General features: G+C 41.9%; 1 protein-coding gene across 1 annotated transcript; it reads right to left on the reverse strand.

Moving 5' to 3' along the window:
- Nucleotides 1–17,204: 17,204 nt before the first annotated feature.
- On the reverse strand, nucleotides 17,205–18,308 carry LOC117144073. Its single transcript, XM_033309083.1, has one exon. It carries the CDS (start codon nucleotides 18,247–18,249, stop codon nucleotides 18,013–18,015), a length of 237 nt encoding a protein of 78 aa, XP_033164974.1. The 5' UTR covers nucleotides 18,250–18,308; the 3' UTR covers nucleotides 17,205–18,012.
- Between the last annotated feature and the right edge of the window lie 1,036 nt (nucleotides 18,309–19,344).

The raw sequence follows: 19,344 nt of genomic DNA on the forward strand, positions 1-19,344 counted from the left end.
GCTTTTGTCGTTTGTCGAGTGTGGTTAGCTGAGGTCTGCTCTAGGCCATTTAGCATTAAAGTGGTGGTTTCAATTCGCAATAATTAGCGTTAATAAGGATTTGCTATCAATTCACTCAAGCTTCGTCTGTTTAATTTCTTTACTAACGCTAGACTCAGAAAATAATATGTCTTGTGAATATTTTAATTAGCTTTTTACTGAATCATATCGACCATCTTATAAATTCATTATAAAGCTCTGCCCCCTTTTGCCATTCAACTGCGACCCTGTCTCTTGAGTGAGTATCCGTGAAAGTCGCTTCAATATTCAATATTGCAGGCTCGTCCTGTGCGTGCGTGCCTTGAAATTAAATGTCGTTATAAGTAGGCATTTATATACAGTGTAAGACGGTCGCTATATGGAGCGAAACACTCTCACGTATGTAAAGCCATATCTTTGTGCCATGTCTGTGTGTGTATATGTGTGTGTGTGGGGGCGAGTTTTGTCTTTCAACACACAAAACAAATATTGAATGAGAAATAAACGCAAGCTAAATAATACAGAATGCCCCCTTCCTTAGACAACAACACATTTGGCAGTCAGGCAGAGTTGATTCTAAAGAAAGCTGACGCTGTCATTAACTTCGATAGACTTTTATCTTTTCCTCGGCATTTGGCCCAGTAATTTGTTCTGTACAGTAATGATATATACAGATTCCATGCTATATACAACTTTCTAAATATGATCAAAGATAAGAAAGCATTGTAAAGATAGCGAAATCTTATTTATCAGCACGTATATTTCTATATATGATAAAAAGCGGATAAAAATGCTTAAAAATGCGTATTCCATCGTATTTGCGGTGTGTACTGCAGCAATTGATTGGAGTTTGAACTGTTATAACCAGAACTCCCGAAACCCATGACACTCATCTAATTATTCTCTCAATTATAAACCGAAACTCGAGCAGCACCACCCGTTTCGCCTTTGTGTGGCTGGCCGTCGCATTGAAAATTAGTGACATGGCGCATGCATTAGTCAGAGCTCGATGGCAGTCGATGGCAATGCAAATCATTGTCATTGCAGGGCGCAACCACATGCAATCCCCCTCATTCCCCTGGAGACTGGAGGAAACCCAATGGAAGGCCCCAGACCGAGAAAACCCCAACCCCGAAAACACAGAAACCGACGCTTTCCATGCAATTTCCGCACAAGTTTGTGGCTGCCGCGGACCCCAAGTCGTGTGCTGCAAGTGTAATGAGCTTTAATCATAATTGATTTAGTGTGTGAGCCCGGTTGTCTGCCTTCCTGCTCCTGCTTGCCAGCCTGCCAGCCTGGCTGTCATCAATGCCAACCGATTTATGCGCTGCAATAAACTTGGCCGACAAATTATGACGACAGTCAGCAAGTCCGCCCAGATGCGCTGACTGCTGAGTTCATTTTTCAAACGGCCAAAAGTTGCGCCGCTTTGCAGCTCAACACTACTCGCTTATTGACTTATAGCCTAGCTGGGGGGCGGGGAAAAAAAGAAAGTAGTTTTAGCCTGCCACAAAAGCCAAAAGTTTTCGGCATCTACGCTTCGCCTTCTCTGTTCCTTTGCTGCGAGAGTGTATGCAAATATTCCAGGCAAGGAAAACTTTTACAATGGAAATGCGGGGCTTTTTACTTCGCCTCTCAGCGTTGTGTGCTTTTAACAACTGTTTAAATCAATTGCAATATTGATATGGCCTTGTCGGATTTTGTGATGGATTTATTTAGCTGGAGGAAATCGAATGTTGCCTATAATAAAAACGCGACTTGGCTAAGGCTGATAAGGCTGATCTAGATGGCTAGAACTTATGCTTGTATTTTTGATAATAAGAATAGTTTAGAGCACTTTTAAAAAATATATATTTATAAGAAAAGGTGTGCTGCGAGGATTCCCAAAGAAAATAATTGGATTTCCAGGGAAATTCTAGAGCAATTAAATGAGCAATAGCTTGGGGGGCAATCCAAACAACGAACTAATTCTTGCTGAATGCTGGAGTTAAATTTCTCAAAACAGGGCCAAAATGGCCAAGCAAAAATCAAGGGAGACGGTGGGGACCAGCCAAGACAATCATTTGTCAGCTGCAGTCCCACTGATTGGCCATTTAGTTATGCGCCGTCATAAAGATAAGCAAGCTGGTCCAAGTCACATTCGGATAAGTCTGGGGGAAAATGACACCAGCTTACGAGGACCACAAAAGAAGCACACTAAAAAATAATTACATAAGTACAAAATTATTTGTTTTAGTCTTAATACAACAGGTCTGCACAATTGCAATATTTGATTCGGAATGCATGTTTTAAACCAACATAGCTTGCATTGCCATTTTAAAACTCCGTAGAATTATTTAGATTCCTAATGCCATATTTAGTTTACTTTTGGTTTTTTATATATTTTTTTTCTGAGTGCACTCGAAGCAGCTGAATCTTGGCATTCATTAGCAGTGGTCGAGCTGCCAGCTGTCGCCCATGGTCCACGCTCCATGCTCCTGTCCTTAGGTTAGTTAGTGCGAAATGCAAATTTCCATGGCTGCACTTCACTAGCTTGAAGGCTCGAGATCCACTGGCCCGCTCGCTTCCATCTACATCTCCGTCCGAAAGTTCTTGACTTTGGCTTTTTGTTTGTTTAATAAATTTGCCTCGGCAAAGACAATTTTAAATTCTTCTAGCAATTGGGAAACAGCAGCCACAGCTACAGCTCGGCAGCTACACAGCCACAGCCACAGAGTCACAGCCACAGCCCAAGGGCAGCCGGAGATGCCGTAGATGCCGGAGATGATGGGGGTAGCCGGAGTGTTGGAGGACAGGATTTGGGTCCAAAGCGGATGCAACCCCATTACCGAGGGCCGAGGACAAAGGAAACCAATTAACAGACGCCATTGTTTCACTTGGTAATTCAACTAAATTGCATGGCATTGCAGCTGTAAGCAAATCTACCGGTGCTCCAGCTTCCTTCCACGGCTCCTCCACAACCTCGCCCCCCTGTTACCATCGCCATTCAGGAGTTCTCATTCGGGATTCGGGCTGGCTTATTGGTACAACATTGCCAGCAATGTGTGCCACTGCCGGACGTGTAGGTGGTGCCAGTAGTCGGTAGATGTTTAGTACTGAAAGATAACTGGCAGCGGTAGCGAGTGGAAACAAATGAGTTGGAAGGGAATTAGAATGGGGCATTGTGAAGAAAGGGTAGTGTTACTTTTGTGGTCTCAGCTTCCATTTGATTTTCCGTCGAAGCCGGCAGGAGGATATTGCGCAGAATGCCACAAAGGCTCTGCCTTAGCTGATTAAAACCTTTTTGGGGAATTGTTTAGCTTTCTTAGGCAGTGGAAACGTAAACCCCTATGGAAATTACGATTTTCGGCCACTTTTGAAAATTTCAGTGAGCAAGGCACAGAAAAGGCGCGATGCATGCTTCATTCAGTGGCAAACGTGCTGTGTTTTATTACTTTTTAGTACATCAGTCTGTATTGTAACCCTTGCAAGCTATCAGTACCGAACGATCGCTGTTCCTGTAAACTTAACGCTTTAAGTTAATATAGCAAAATGTAATTGCATTTGAATGAATTTCGTTTAGTTTTAATATACCTGTTAACTTTTTATTGACGTGAATTTTGAAATAATAGTTCGTTAGATTATATTCAATTGTTTGTTGGGCTATCATTGCTCTCAGCCTTAAATAAGTAGTGAGCTAAAATTTCAAAGCGGAAGCTTAACGTTTTTTCCTTAGTTGGTAAGCGAAAATAAAGCCGAAAAACTAATGCCGAATCTCCAACCGCAGCCGCAGACAGCAACTGGTAACGAGCAACTTTTCATTAGCATTTCGTATAACAAATTCTGGTAATTTTCCCCCCTCCCACCAACGAAAGTGCCACGTCCGCACGCACATGCCGCTGCCGCCCTAAGCGGGAGTTCTGGCGTCCTGGAAGCCAAGTGCATTGTGAGCGGGGCAAACATTTTCATTGGTTTTCCTTTTTGGGGGAGGAGAGCAAAGAAGTGGGAGTGGATTGGTTGGCGGCGCATTTGAAGCGCGTCGAAAATGCATTTGCCCAGCGAGCGATCGAAAGCGGTTGCCTGCCTGGATGATTATCCTGTGCAAGTGTTTCTGCCCCTGTGTGGGTGTGGCTATTTGTGTGTGTGTGTGCGTCTCTGTGCCTGTTTGCCAGGATAAACGACGTAATCCACACGAAATGGAACTTTTCACATTTAACTGCTGCCGCTTCTCTGCTTTTCCATGCTGCACGTTGGCTACGAAAGGTGGGGGAAAATGGAAAATCCGCAAGGGCAAGGGAAAAGTTTGGGAGGTGGTCGGTCAGGCAACTGGAAAACTTGGCCGGTAAAGAGTGAGAAGTGCCCGGCTTGATAATGAAAACTTGAATCATTGTAGGCAAACTGCATTGCCTGGACGGTCAGCAAAATCCTGACAACTAGGCGAATGCGCAATGTTCTTGCAAAGGACTTATGAATTGAAGTTCAAGACTTTTCCACTTTAATAAGACGCTGGATACTAGGATTTTTTTTAGTATTTGATTTCACTATATATTGAACTGCATGTTAATTAATAAAATGCTTCCCATGCTTTCAAAATAAATTGAATAAATTTCGAAAGTGAGAAAACCTTGTCAAACTATCGAGTAATGCAGGCGAGTCATCTGGCCAAAAGGACAAAACGATCGCTTGCTGGATTCCGTCCTTAGACTCTATATCTGTCTCTTTCTGGACTGTCGATCTCTCGCTCGCGCTGCCTGCGTGTAAAGTGTTTTCGTTTCGTTTTCGTGGTCCGTTGCGTGCCAAATCTATGAGAGCGTGCAATGGCCGCAAAAAGTTGCCGGACAGAATGAGGATGCCTGGCTGAAGATGGGCACGCACTGCGGAAAAACAACAAATTTTATGATATGTTATTTGAAACATTTTATATTACCTGTCAATTTAAATGTCAATTATATAAAGGATTTGGTAAGAAACTAAATTCAAGATCAAGGCCCAAATACCACGATGTTGTGGCCGGAAAATGGTGCCAGAACGTCAAACGCCTCTGCTTCGTGTCGAATAATCTTAGTGCAAAGGCAACATAATTCCCATAACACATATCAAACAAATGTTGTCCTGAGAGTTGTCGTGAGTTTTTTTCAGTGTGCAGCTGGGAAGGGAATACCTACTGACGATGGTGGGATGCCGTTGATGCTGATGCGATGGAGGCTGAGGCATGGAGGGCGATGGGGACACTCACTGGCCATTGCCTGCGTCAACCTTTAGTAGCCTTTTGATGACTTTTTGCCGGCGTTGCTGCTGGAGCTGCCGACGTCGTCGTTGCTGTTGTTGTTGCTCCTGATGATGCTACTGCTACTGGAGATGCTGCTGTTGTTGGAACCGCAATTTTCTTGTTGTAGTAACACGCCCCATTGTTCTTGTTGCTGCTGTTGCCGCTGTCGTTGATGGCGTTCAAATGAAAACTTTTCCAATTATTGCGGTGAGCCAAGAGGCAAGGAGCCTGAGACAACAGGCGGGCGTAAAAAGAGCAAAAAAAAAAAAAGAAAGGGAATCCCGGCTGAGAAAAAAATCATGGGGCAGACAAACAAGTAAATGAGCATCAAATCGAACTCGTGCGGCGCATAATGAGTGTTCAGTTCACTTCGAATTGGTTTGGCTCCGTCTCTTTTTGTGCTTTGCCCCGTTCTTAGGCTACCCAACATTGGAGTGCCGCCCTGGTCATTAATCTAATTTGATGTTTCAAGCCGCCTACGGGCTGGTAAAATTTAAAATGATTCCTCAACCGCCCTTTCGGGGTCCAAGGTGTATATCGATCAAAGCGTTCGTTTCGTTTGAAGCCCATCCGTTAATGATGATGACGCCCAGACAATGATGGTACAACAACAATGACACCCCCTAAGCTGCGGCACGCCTCATGACAATGCAATGTGGCCCCTAATTCCGCTCAATACGCGACCGGAAGTGACGCCATATTGTTTTCAGTGCCCTAGTCATTCTTCATACTCTTTAGTTTTGGGATCACATCAACGGCTTTCTATTTACCAGATCCAAAAGAAAATATATTTTAATTAAATATTATGGTATTATTGTATTCTGAATAATACCTCATCGTTATAGTTTAATAAACTTGCATTGGAGCTGTTTCCAGTTTTTTCAGAACTTTCACTTTAAGGGTATAGTGAGCTTCCATACGGAAAACTCTAAATATTAGTAATATTTTTGCTTTTGTCGTTTACCGCCTGGCGTTCCCCAATGATGACAATGTGTTTTCTTCTTCTCGCTTTTCCTGCGGGTGGAGTTGGTGGTGTGGGATCGATGGGCTTAACAAAAGGAAAAGCGGAAATAATTTTGTTTGCACGCGGAAGTTTTTTGTTGCTTAGCTCTGGGTTAAATCCTTTTTGCTTAACTAAATCACCAAATTGATTAATAATTGTCGTCATCGTCATTGGCGTCCGTGACTCTTTGTTTATATCAAAGTTTAATTAAAGTTTAAGCGTTTGTTGCATTAGCATTGCTCTGTCAGCTTTCCGAGCCTTTCTTTTACTTATTTTGACGGTTTCGCGGGAAATTTTTTTTTTTGCGGCTGGTGTATGTGTCGATTAATTACGCGTCTCGTCTGCGCCAGTGTTGCAAAGTTTAATTAGTTTCGTTTTTAATTGACAGTTGAAAAAGTTCAAGCAGCCTGCCGCTTGTCAAATCGATGGAAGCGGGACGTTGATAGTTCTGGGAAATCGGGGCCACCACGGTATTAGTTTCCGCTGGCGAAATTCCCTTCAAATTGGCAAGGGAAGAGTAATGCTCGCACTCTTCCGTCAGTCTTTCTTGACTGGAGTTCAATGAAACTAGATTCAGTTTCAGAAATATTTAATGGAGCTCAAGTGTAAAGCGTATAGAATATAATAAAACATGCTTAAGGCTACAATTTCAAGTCTCTTTTCAATTAATTTTCGGCTCCCGAAAAAATCACAGACATAGCGAAGTTAACGCATTTGCATTTAAAAAGTCGACGAAACCAGCAGTTACACTTTGTCTTAATTGTTTCGGCGGACAGGCCTTCCATCTTGGAAAAGGCAAGACCACTCCTGTCGTTAGCCAGGGACTTAAATGGTAAGGGCTTCCGTTCCAGCTCCTAGTGTATTTTCACTTTTGTGGCTCCTACTGTTTCAGCTTTGGCAGTTGGCCGTAACTGTTTCTTGTTGCGTAAGTCAACAGTCGCAATGTTGTGTTAATGTTGGCTATACGTTTGCCCCCTTCGCTCATGTGTGTGTAAGTGAATGTCCTGTCATTTGTTGACCAAATAACTACATGGCCAGCAATTTGTATTTGTTTTACTTTTGCCAAGTGCTGAGTCCTGTCCGGCTTTGCCAGCTCTCCAGCATTTGCTGCACGCACCGAAGACAAAAAGCAAAGGACTCAACTAATTTCATATTAAAACATCGTTTTGCATGCAGGAACACAAGCAGCAGCATCAGCAGTCCAAGTGCCATGGCACCACTCCACAAGCGTTTCTAATGAATTTGATGTCCTGGCCGAAAAATTCCATGCCCTTTTTGGCCAGCATGTATGTGATTGTGTGTCGGTCGAGAAGGGGGTCACATAATTGTCGTCCTCATTCCAGCCAAGCTGTCAGGAGACAATGGGGCCAACAATGCAATTAACATTTATGGGATTTTTTAGACATCTCCAGCTCAAACCATTTTAACTCCGGAGGCCTTCCAAAATCAAAGTCGATTCGATAATCCAATGAGTTGGCATTTCATTTCGTTTCTCCTCCTGTTCGTCCCTCAAACGATCCATAATAAATTGCAAATAAATAGACAGTGAAAGTGAATTACAAATGAGCCGTGTCCAGCGAAGCGCAACCAAAAAAAAAAGGGACACCAAAGCAGCCGACAAACCCCGAATTATCGAAAATTTTTACTCATTATTGAGCCCAGAAGGGCGGACCATAAATTTATGTTCTGTCCCTTTTCGTTGTAACCAGGAAATTGCCCAGGCCAACAAGCTGAAGTCAAGGATGATGCACTTTCATGGCTTTTTTTTAAGCAATCAAAAAGAAAATCACTTACAAGACATTCTATAACTTTATCTTACAGTTGTATGTCTTTAATTTATTTGGGTTAAGGATTTTAATATTTTATTATCTCCATAGATGATTACCAATTATTATACTGAATCAGTTATGCTACTATTGATAAAGAAGAGTATTTATAAAGTTGAAGTAGATAGAGTATTTGTTTAAGTGCACTGACTTCGTCCACAGATCCATTGAAGCGCTCCTAATCAATAGGAGAAATTCCATAACAGATACTCAAGCACACATATATGAAGGAGAAGGCCAAGTCTGATTCTGGCCTAGGTCATGTGCGAGTATTTGCGTTTGGCTATTTCCAAATGTTGATCGTCGTCGATGGGCAATGTAATAAGGCTTTGGCCGCATCATCTGTCTATGGCATTCCGCCCACATGAGCCTCTAGTCCTTTGGCCCTCGAATCGGATGCGAAAACGGACCGTAGCCGATGATTGAAGCAGTGAATAAATCACGAGTCCAGTGGTGGCATTGGATTTGCCAAAGAACGTGGAGTGTTGAAGGCGTTTGGCCGATGAAAATTTCATATGACATTGGTTTTCAGTAATTAATGAGTAGGCATGTTGGGATATGAAATTAATAAAAAAGTAGAAAGAATTTAAATAAGTATTTTGTCATATTAAATTTAATGTTTGGTTAATTCGATGTATAATTTTCCATAAACCCATTAGTGATTAATCGTGATCATTCATTTATTCCATGCCTGCCTGCGTTTTCCTGGAGAACATGCATTTTCAATCGGATTTCCGTTGGCTTTGTCGCTCGCCTTGATTTCTCATTTATCGACTTTCCACTTTAGTTGAGCGCGTCCGAAGCTGTTGGATTGACCAGACAGTTGGCATCGTGTTTCATAGGTGCCACGCCCCCCGGCAGAGCCGCCCACTTTGCGGTCGAGTGGGGGCATCATTATTATGCCATGCACAGTTATGTGCCTGACCCGAACGGAAAAATATGTAAAAAGGCCGCGCAAAAATCCTTTTCCATTTTTTCATACTTGCCTTGTACGCTAGCCCAAAATTTGACATATAAAATTCAACTTTTGGGTGGAATTTTTGAGTCCATCTGGGTGGCAGCTGACAAGGGGTAGTGGTGGGTGGCGAAGGTCGCTGTAAGTGTGTGAGTGTGTGTGCGTGTGTGTGAGTGCCTAATGTCAACTTTTGGGGCACCGCCCTGGCAGCAGCTCAATTTCGCTTTATGTTAATTTAAACATGTGCCGCTATGCGCATAAAATATGAACTCAACCTCTCGTTTAGCTTGCTCTTGGATTTGCTCTGTTTTTGTTGTTACGTTTTTTTTTTATGCAAACCCCCTCCCCCCACCGCGCATAAAGGATATCCAGAGTGTCCGAGTTGCTTTTTAGTCCTGGCCTTGCTATTTGTTCATTGTAGTTTCGGGTCAAGTTAGTTTTACTTTCGGTGCGAGAGAGTGTGTGCCCAAAGATTTTCCTTTCCTCGTGCTCCTTTCAACGTGGGCGTCAGTCGGGGGAGGGGGCGTGGCACGTCTGGCATGTGTGGCCAAGTGATTTGTATCTGTGTGCTGGTCATATGTTTGCCTGTGTGTGAGTGTGTACATCTCTCTGATTTCTTCTTGTTGATTTTTATGTTAGCATACTTTTTTTCCTCGGGTCAGTATAAGTCTGAAAAACAAGGCTCCCATATTTTTGTTGTTTTTCCTGCCGAGGTGCTGTAATGGATCTTATTTCATAAATTTTATATACTCGATGTGCGCAAGCTGAAACAATTCAGTTTGTTCGGGCTTATTGGAAAGGTGAAATTTAAGGTGAAGTTTTAAATGCTTATAATTTCGTTATATTGAATCTTTAAACTTATTTCTGTTTTAACCTTAAATTATATATTAATTATTTTATATAAAGGCCGCTTTTGCAGGACATCAGAGAGTCGTCCATCTCCTTCAGTTATGACCAACTCATAGACAATTTCTTTTTCATTTGTGGGATAAACATGGGATTAGAGTTTGTTCTTCCTAAAATCCGCCCCACAATCCCTTGACCTTGAAGCAAAATTATGTTTGCCTTCACGATTTTCGGTTGCCTTTTATTTACCTTGTCTAAGTTTTGCCATTACACATGAGCTAGAAATTTTCATTTTTCATTCGGCTTTGCTTGTTTGGGTTATCTTTTGTGGTGCAGATGTACATATGTGCCATTTAGGTAAATTGAAATGCGAAGTGCACACAATTTTCTGTTTGTGTACGCTTGTAGGTAACGCTCAAAGGACCTTCTCGTTTTCTATTTCATCTTCTAATTATGAGTGTTTTAATTAAACGCTTAGGTTAAAAGCATTTTTGCATGGCCCGCAAAAGGTTGCGTTTTAATTAAAATTTGTTCCAAGAAATCAAAGGCTCCGGACTTGCGGGCTAATCTATCTGGGAAAATGTTTAAAAGGGCATGGGAAAATTGTCGTGTCCTCGGCACATTTGTCAATTTATATTGCTCTCGCTGCCGCCTCGTCCCGCTGACAATTTTTCGCTGCTCGTGGGCATTTATCAAAGCAATTGCCATAAATTTGCAAGTGCCCCAGCAGATTAACAGTCGAAATAGGCTATCTCCACTGCTCCACGGCCGTTGCTGCCCCACTGTCGAAACAACAATTTGTGGCAAACAAAATGCAAAATTAACTGCATTTCGCAGAGCCCATCCACCATCCACCAAGCGACTGTGTGTGTGTGTAGAGGATATTTGACCCTATCTCCCAAATGCGAGCAACGTGCACCACTTAAAACTTTCCCACCACTTAACTCACCCCTCGAATCGCCCACCCCCTGGTGACGGACACAAACACACTCGCACTCAATCTCACACTAAGCACGCACACAATGACCGGCTTTGAACAGGGCTAATTGTATTGGTAATGCGCATGAAAGCTTTTGATTATGGCCGCCATCGTGAGTCGCCAATCTCTTCCGTCGCCTCTCGAAACTCTCATTCCATCTCTGATTAGCTTTTACAAATTGCAACAGTGTCATTTGTTACACACACACTCAAACACACACACACACACACGCAGCAATAACAACAGCAGTGCATGGTGCATTTAATTTATTTGCAGTTCAACGGAACAGAACACAGGCAGAAGTACACAATCGCAACACCACGGCAACAACAATGACTCATTGTCGTGTGCGTATTATTGGCTTAGTGCCAAAAAAGTGTCAATGCATAAAATATTTATGGCCTGACCAGGACAAACATAAACGAACGATTGCAATAGCCGCCCGGCGAAACGACCACCCACAATTTGCACCTCCCGCCCAGCGATTTTCACTTAGATCTGACTGCCAATTGACATTGAAAGCGGGGAGATGAAATGAAATTAGGCGTGCTGTATTAAAATTTAATAGCTATATCAATTAAAGCTCGAATTAAATATTTACCTTGCATGTAACTACATTTTTTGGAAAATGTTACCGACTGATTTTAAACTATTAAAGCTGTCGGAAGCAGCTTAATAATCGAAGTAAGGCAAACTGTTATCTTGAAGCAATTGCCTTGTCACAGCTCAATGGCAATTAAACAACTTCTACACTATGCATTGGAACTTCCAATTTTGCTAAATAAACAAACTTTGCACAAGACAAACAAAGTGACAGAGGGACGAAAAATGGCAAACTGTTTGCTGCTCCTGCTGCACTTCTTCTGCAGTTTCTCCGGTGGAAGAACAACATTTAAAATGCTCGGCTCCTGCCCATCTCGACTCTTCTCTCCTCAGAAAGGACTGCTAATCAACGACCAGGGACCCAAACGGCTGCCATTTATCTCAGCCTTTTTTTCGGGGCGAGGCAATGCCAAAGTTTTGTTCTCGTTTCTGTCGAAACCTTCTGCACTACACTCCACTCCTCGTCTCTTCACTTTTTTTTGTATCTCAAATTAATCGATTTAATTGAAGACTGCAACGGGATGTAAGGAAAAGTTGTGCTCCAGTCTGCCATGTTATTTCAGTTTATTTACAATTGAAATTTTCCCAAAGGAAGCGGAAATGTGCACAGGAGAAAATTGAAACTATCGCACTGGAGTTTCCCAATCACTTTCTTTATTAATAAACACAAGTTGTCTTATCTTAACTGCATCAGTGTATTTTTAATAATTTAGTAGTGAATAGAATCTATATACATTTTCCGATTCAATAATAAATATGAAGTGTGTACAACTAACAATTATGAGAGACTTTATTTAGACTTTAATTTGTGATCAATTTTATATGTACTGATATTGGATTTTTTTTTGGTAATCCGACATGTTTAAGGTTTTTCTCTCCATTATATAACACACCCGGCAAGAAACAATCAGCTGCCGGTTATTTTGGAAGCGATTGATGCCGTCCGTTGGGAAAAGCAGAAGCATTCGGCGGCTGATGAAGCATCCTCTCATCCTGGCCGCGTTGAAAGGTGCACGAAATGGCGCACTTTCCCAGATAAAACCGACGGTGCAGTAGGTGTGGGTGGTGTCCTGGGGTTCTGGGATTCGGTGGTGCTGCTCCTCCGCCAAATGTAAATAACTAAGCCGCCGGCAAGGTTGTGTCCGACCCACTGAAGACGTGTAGCAGTCGTAAATAGTTTTTGCCTGCGAGTGAAGAGTAAACACATTTAGTTTGAGTGCAAATCGAGTTTGAATTTGCTTAAAGGTGCACAGCGCGCCAGTTTCCAGTTCCCAGTACCCAGTACCCAGCACCTAGACTTTTGGCCCCCTGGACCCGTGATTCCTGCTTGGTTGAGCTGCCAGTTCCGCTGTGGAAATGGAGCAAGAATTGCACTTGCCGGCAGCAACTAACTAGATTTGCCAAATGCAGGAAAAATATATTTAACTCTGGCCAAAAGCGCACAAGGTGGTTCTTTTGAAGGTGCATATGGGGATGTTAAAACAGGGGAATTTCAAATGTAATTGCATTCTAAAAAGGACAAGATAAAAGCATTTCGCTTGAATTATTCCCCTAATTAATCGAGTTGTTGCACACGGAATATGAGTATTTTATATTCCGTCTGAATAGTTTTCAAAATTAATCAATCCACCCATTTCATGCCAACTTTTTCTTTTGTCAGTGCCTTGTGTAGAGAAGTCCTATTAAATGGCATAATGTCATCTGTCTGCCGTGAACTCCTGCATTTACGTTTTTTGTTTGTTTTCTTTTTTTTACTGCCATTTCCAAAGCTGAACAATTCAATTAAATACTCCGCGAAATTATATTTCCATTGCACGCCGCGAGAAGTTTTGTTGAATATTGCCAGTGACAGTGGCAGTTGGCAACTAAAATAGAACTAATTCCATATGCCTTGTAGCCAATTGCCAAAGAGACAGAGTGGAGCAGAAGAGGATGGCGGGAACAATGGAGCTGTGGAGCTGTGGAGGTCCTGGCAAACAGCTGCCCAACTTATGACATGAAAATAATGTGGGCGAAACAATGAATTATGCACTTGGAAATAAGTTTGGAGCAGCGGCAGCGGCTAAATTGGGACGCGCGACGATGCGGTGTGGCCAACAAAACCAGTTGGCAAATCACTCATAAATGGCCCGAAAGCGGGGGCTCATGGCTGGTCATGGTTGCAGCTTGCCGCTTGCTGCTTGCAACTTGCGACTTGCAACCATGGGCTGCACCGAAAACTGGGCAAACTTTTCGGGCTGGCAAATGTGTGGCAGACAAGGGCACCAACAATATTCGGTTCCATAAAATGTTTCCAAATGCAAAATGCGTGCATGGGGCTCATAATAATTCATAAGCAACATTTTGCGATGGCATAGGAGCTTTTCCGCTCACCCCTCCATTCTGCTCACTTGCCACTACGCGAATTTGCTTGCGTGTGCTTGTGTGTGTGTGTGGCGCGTTATATTGCACAATAAACGCGTTAAGTTGAAAGTAATGCATCAACGTTTTGTGCGCGCCCCAAAAATGCAGCAGGAAATAACACTAGCCTGCATAAACCGTTCTACAAAGCAAAGTAAAATTTTTTTAGATTTTTTAAAAAATTAAGAATATCAAAAGTACTAAAAATAGTACTCCTTGTCCAAGAAGTTGTTTTAAATTTAAAACAGAACATTTAGTCACTTTCCCAGCTGTGTAGTCTAGTGTGGTGGCAAGAACACCAGCCACACGCGCAGCGGCAACAATGCGGAGTATGTGCCTCCATATGTTGCCATCAGACAGACTGACAAGGATGGAGTGAACATAGGCAACTGGATGAGGGCACCAAAGCTTTTGAAAGATGAAGGAGCAAATGAGGTTGCAACAGCGGACGTGGAAACTGAAGCCAAATGCAGCCAGGGAAAATGAAGTGAAGTGAAGTGCGAGGCAAGGCAAGGCGATGCAGACATGAATATGTTTGCCAGGCAGCGACTTTAAGGAGTTGCCACCGATCAGCGGATTAAGTAGTGAAAGGTGCTTCAGAAATGAGAAAGTCGAGCTGCAGGCGATTGGATAGACACATCTGAAATGCTTAATGGGATTTTAAGTAGAGCAAGTGCGAAAATGAAGGTATTAAATGTATATTTTGTTTAAGTACCACATTTAACATTTAATACTTATTGCAAAAGTTTTAATCTGACACGTTATTGACATCTTGCATTTTGGTTGATAAGCAATTAACGATTTTCCCCCAATTAAATTAATTCATTAATTTATTGTTTTCCTTAGCGATTGTATTCAGCAAAGGGTGTTTGTGTATTTGTATTTACTTAATTTATTTTCGTATTCAGCTCATCATGGTTTATAGTTCGTCGAAGAATTCTGTAACATATTTTGTACAGAAAAGTTACATTAAGTTTTTAATAATATTAAAGATATTATATTGCATTGTAGCGAAAATTTGAGTTGTTTTTTCAGAAAAATATATGAAGATAGAAAACCTTCCCTTTTGATTCCCAAACACATTCAAACTACAATACAACTCAATTTAGTGACTGTTTTGGTAATTTTCAAACTTCACTTGAAACACTAGCAATAATATTTTGGCCGGCAACATGAAAGTAAAATAATAATTAATATATCCATCATTAAGCTCCCGCTGCTGACGCTGCAGTGACTTTTCCCGCTGGTTTTTCCTCTGTTCTTTATTTTCCTTACTGGCAGTCCACTGGTGTCGCGAACAGGCAGTGCCACGCCCCCCTGCAGTGTTAATAAAATGCGTGAAATTTCCATAGCCAGCTTGGGGGCGTTTATGCATCAGATGTGTTATGAATTTCAATGCAGCGCCAGGAAAAAATATAGACCGAGTTCGAACTGAAAAATTGCACTAAAAAGAAAAAACATAAAACAGCGAGTAACTGTGGCTTACTGGCACTGAGTGCGTTTCTGGTTTTTCCTTTTGTTGTGGAGTGAAAGTCGTTCTCTACTTTTCGGGGGCAAGCGAAGTCCTTTACGCTGTCGCTGACATTTCACATTACGTAAACGTATTTATGCAAATGTGCTGCGAGTCCTGTTTGCTACGTGTTTGAGTCCTGCCACTCCTTTCTCCTTGCTCCTTGCTCCTTACTCCTCTATCGCCTTCTTTCGCTGAGCTTCGGGTTGAGCTCGGTTTGGTCGGTTTTTTGTCGATGCGCCATATTTGCATGCATTTTAAATGACTCGGATATCAATTTTGACATATCACTTGACAGCTTAAAAAGGTTTATGTATTTATACAAACGAACTCCAACCTGACAGACCGCTATTTTGCTCTCGCTCTTGTACATGAGTGCGGAAATTTTTTCATAATAAAAAAGGCGGATTTTAAATTTATTGCTTCATTAAAGCTTAATACCCAACGGCATGAGTGTGCGTATTCGTTTTATTCATGTATCAGGTGAAATATTCAGGAACCGACTTACTTTTTGTTCCTCATTTTTTGTTACTTTCTCGCCGGTTAAACAGTGTTTTGGGTTCTGTGTTTTAAGGCGCCTTTAAAACATTTGCAAGTCATCCAGCATAAGTGGCAATATTTTATTGTTAGCTCCAGCGATTTGGCCATTTGTTTAGGTGTTGCAAAATTAATACATATGTTATTTAAATTTTTTGTTGCCTGGCAAATATATTGAATAAAATTGCCCAGAAAATGTGCATGTAAAATGAATGTTACGCATTCATGTTATTAAAATGTAAACAATTTTAGCCCAAAAAAAAAAGCCAGAATTCGTTGATTTGTCCTGCATTATTAATGCTTTAAAGGAGCCACTTTAAAGTGGCATAGAATTCAAGTTGTTGGCTAAGGGCAAAGTTAATCATAATGCTAGACTGACGACGGGGATGGTGCGGTCAATCCATTAGTTTCGCCCACAAACTCAAGTCGGGAAGTCAGAGTAAATAATTAAATTTGCTGCGTAAATAAAACTTGGAGGGGCCGCCAAAATGGCCAAAAATGTACGAGCCAGAAGCTCAAGGAACGAGCCACTTGAACAGCTTGTCTACAATGTCAAAGGCAGGCCATCGGCCTTCTCTCATCCGACTTTCTCCACTCACTCTTAGCCCACTCCCCCATTCACCCCCTTTTGGCTGTCAGTTACTCCGATTGTGGAGCTGCTTTCATTTGGCATTCAGTGAAATTGCTTTTATTAGCGTATAAATCAACAGTGCAAAAATTGTAGCATACTATCCGGCATGCCGGCGTTTAAATTAAATTTATGCGCCATTTCGACTTGTTTACAAGTTGTTTGGCCAGAACAGCAGGGCAGAAGACAAAAGCTGGCTAGAAAATGGAGAAACAACAGGCAATCGTCGTGTGCCGATTCACACTTGAAAAGTGCATGAAAGGACGAGCTTAACGACTGTTCCAACGACCGAGGGTCCCGATACTCGCGCCGTTTCCCATTATTATGCCCCGAACATAATAATAAAACTATAAATTAAATTAACTCATAAAAATTCCGTGTGCATAAGAAGGCAAAGACCCTGCCACCGCCGTATAGCGTCCGAAAGCCGAATAATAACTTCGTTTTTGTTGCACTCCGCCCAAGAAACCAAAGTGGGTGGCCATTGGGGGCGGCCATCTATCTATCTGTCTATCCGGGGCGATGTCAGTCTCAGGCTGCTGCGTTGTCCAAAAACTGCCCGCCAGAGACTGTTCGCCACTCTGTTCCCTCAACCTGCCCTCTGACCTCTTCCGCACTGAAAGAAATAATGCATGTCATATGTATGGGAAGTATATTTATAAATAAATTGCAGCCTTTCTTTAATCTTTTTAGGGATTTGTTATTTATAAAGTGAAATAATTAGGCCAGAGATTAATATCTTAGTCTGATTCTAACATTCTGGTATAATTATTCCACATTTCCACACAATTCTGTTCAAATTTCAGGATATATAATTTGCCAACAACTTTTTTGGTCAGTGATGTCTAACATTTTTCCACTTGCCCATTCTGCACTCGGTCTTGCTCGCATTTTATGGGGCATACATATAGGCGCTTTGGCTTGTAAGTAGCATGTAAGTCGGATGATTTAAATTCTTGTGAGCACACCGAAAGCGAACGATGCTGGTGGATGCCTTTTCGGTGCGATATATAAAGCGTCAGCGCGCATATTTGATTTGATTTCATTGCCAGAACTGAGACTGGAACTGCCCAGTAGGCCATTCCATTGAAGAGGACGCGACGTGCCTGTAAATATTTATTAATGCTGGAGAAGTTACCATTCGGTTCGGATTCGCAGCATTCAATGCGATGATGATTCTTCAGTGGCTTTGATTTTTATTGAGCTCAGTTTGAAAATGATTGTGTGTGGTAGCCGGCCAACGAGATTTTATTTCAAATTTTAATCATCTCAATGGGGTAGCAAACAATGGAAATTGATTTTACTTGCATCTATTGTTTATGTTCGCTTTTGATTTGAAAATGGTCTAATTTACTGTGAAACAGTTTTGGAAATCAAATGGGCAGTAATTTTATCAATACTTATCTGGTAATTTCTCAAAAAAATTACGATAATTTTCATTACATAACTTAGGCTTAAGCTACTTTAAGCTCTTCTGAATCCTTTTCTTAGTTGGGCTTTCAGCCAATGCTTTCTCCAGATTTTCAATAATTAAATACTTAATACGATTTCTCAAATGAAGTTGTATCAATTCATATTGCCTTCGCTCGAAGACTTTCTTCGACTTGGTAACGCGTTTCTTGATCCGAATGATTTTCACATGTTTCTTGGGTCTATGCTTGCTAATAAAGCCGATTTCGCGCCATGGATTGTTCATTGCTTAATAGGCTTAAAACTTGAATTTTGTAACAATGCCAGAACTAAATTCAATATTGATTGCTAAATCAAAACCGAATGTAATAAACTTCAGTTAGGGCCCAAACAAAGCGCCCGGTCCAACAATAACAACAATGAACGCATTCAGCTGCGGAGCAAGAGGCTGTGATGATGACGTTTAAAGCAATTACAAGGGAAACCAAGCCAAAGTCCACGCCCACTGCCGCGCCCGCCGAACAACAATGTGCATACAAATGCAAATTGCGCCCTGGCATACGTTGCGTATACGTAACGCCAAATGCCAGCGGCAAGAGAGCGCCAACAACAATGCATTTTCGCATTGCGTGAACAAAATAGTTTTGTGTTGCGGTTGTTTTTAGTGGCTCCGCGGGTGCAAGCGGGCTTTCTGTGGGCGGTTAACGGGCATGGCAAGCCAGCGGGTGGGCGTGACAGGCGTTGGACAAGGACTACAAGGACTACATCTACAACAAGTGCAATGGCAATTACTGGGCGTGTAGCACCAGCAGTCGTAAGGCAGGAGCTCAAAGCCAGAGACCGAGGGGAAAAAGCTAGCTAGAGTTGCAATTTCTTTTCGCGAGCTTAACAAATGCATAACCAACTAAGAAGTGCAAGCAGGTAGCTGTAAAATACTTAGGAATCAACGAATATGACAGTTCTCTAACTAACTGTTGATTAGTATTTAAAAAGTAACTAAAATTCTTATGTATAGAATATCAATAGAGTGCAAAATATCGCTTCTTAGACTACATTTTTAGTAATAATTATAAAGATGAATTTTCTTATTTTATTAGAATCTTCTTAGTTTGCTTTTGTGGTATCGTTGCTACAACTTTTCTTTATCATGTATAATAGCGCAGAGAACTCATAACCCCTGTATTAATACCCTATCCTAAGCTGAGCCCGAAGCATTGTTGAGTTTTGTTTGGTTGATTGCTGGCTGCTCGGATCGTGGGTGGTGTTCTGTGTGCACAGAGTGCATAGCCGTTTCGCGTGCTGAGCATTTAGTGACACATTTTAGTGGTTGCCGCCGGCAAATTGCAGGTGCAAATCGAAAGATGTTGTCGCCAGGCCAACG

The sequence above is a fragment of the Drosophila mauritiana genome, chromosome 3R, assembly GCF_004382145.1.
Source record: "Drosophila mauritiana strain mau12 chromosome 3R, ASM438214v1, whole genome shotgun sequence".
Lineage (NCBI taxonomy): Eukaryota > Metazoa > Arthropoda > Insecta > Diptera > Drosophilidae > Drosophila > Drosophila mauritiana.

Excerpts from the sequence above, each read along its gene's own strand:
- LOC117144073 (XM_033309083.1), bottom strand. The coding sequence starts at position 18,249 with ATGAACAATCCATGGCGCGAAATCGGCTTTATTAGCAAGCATAGACCC.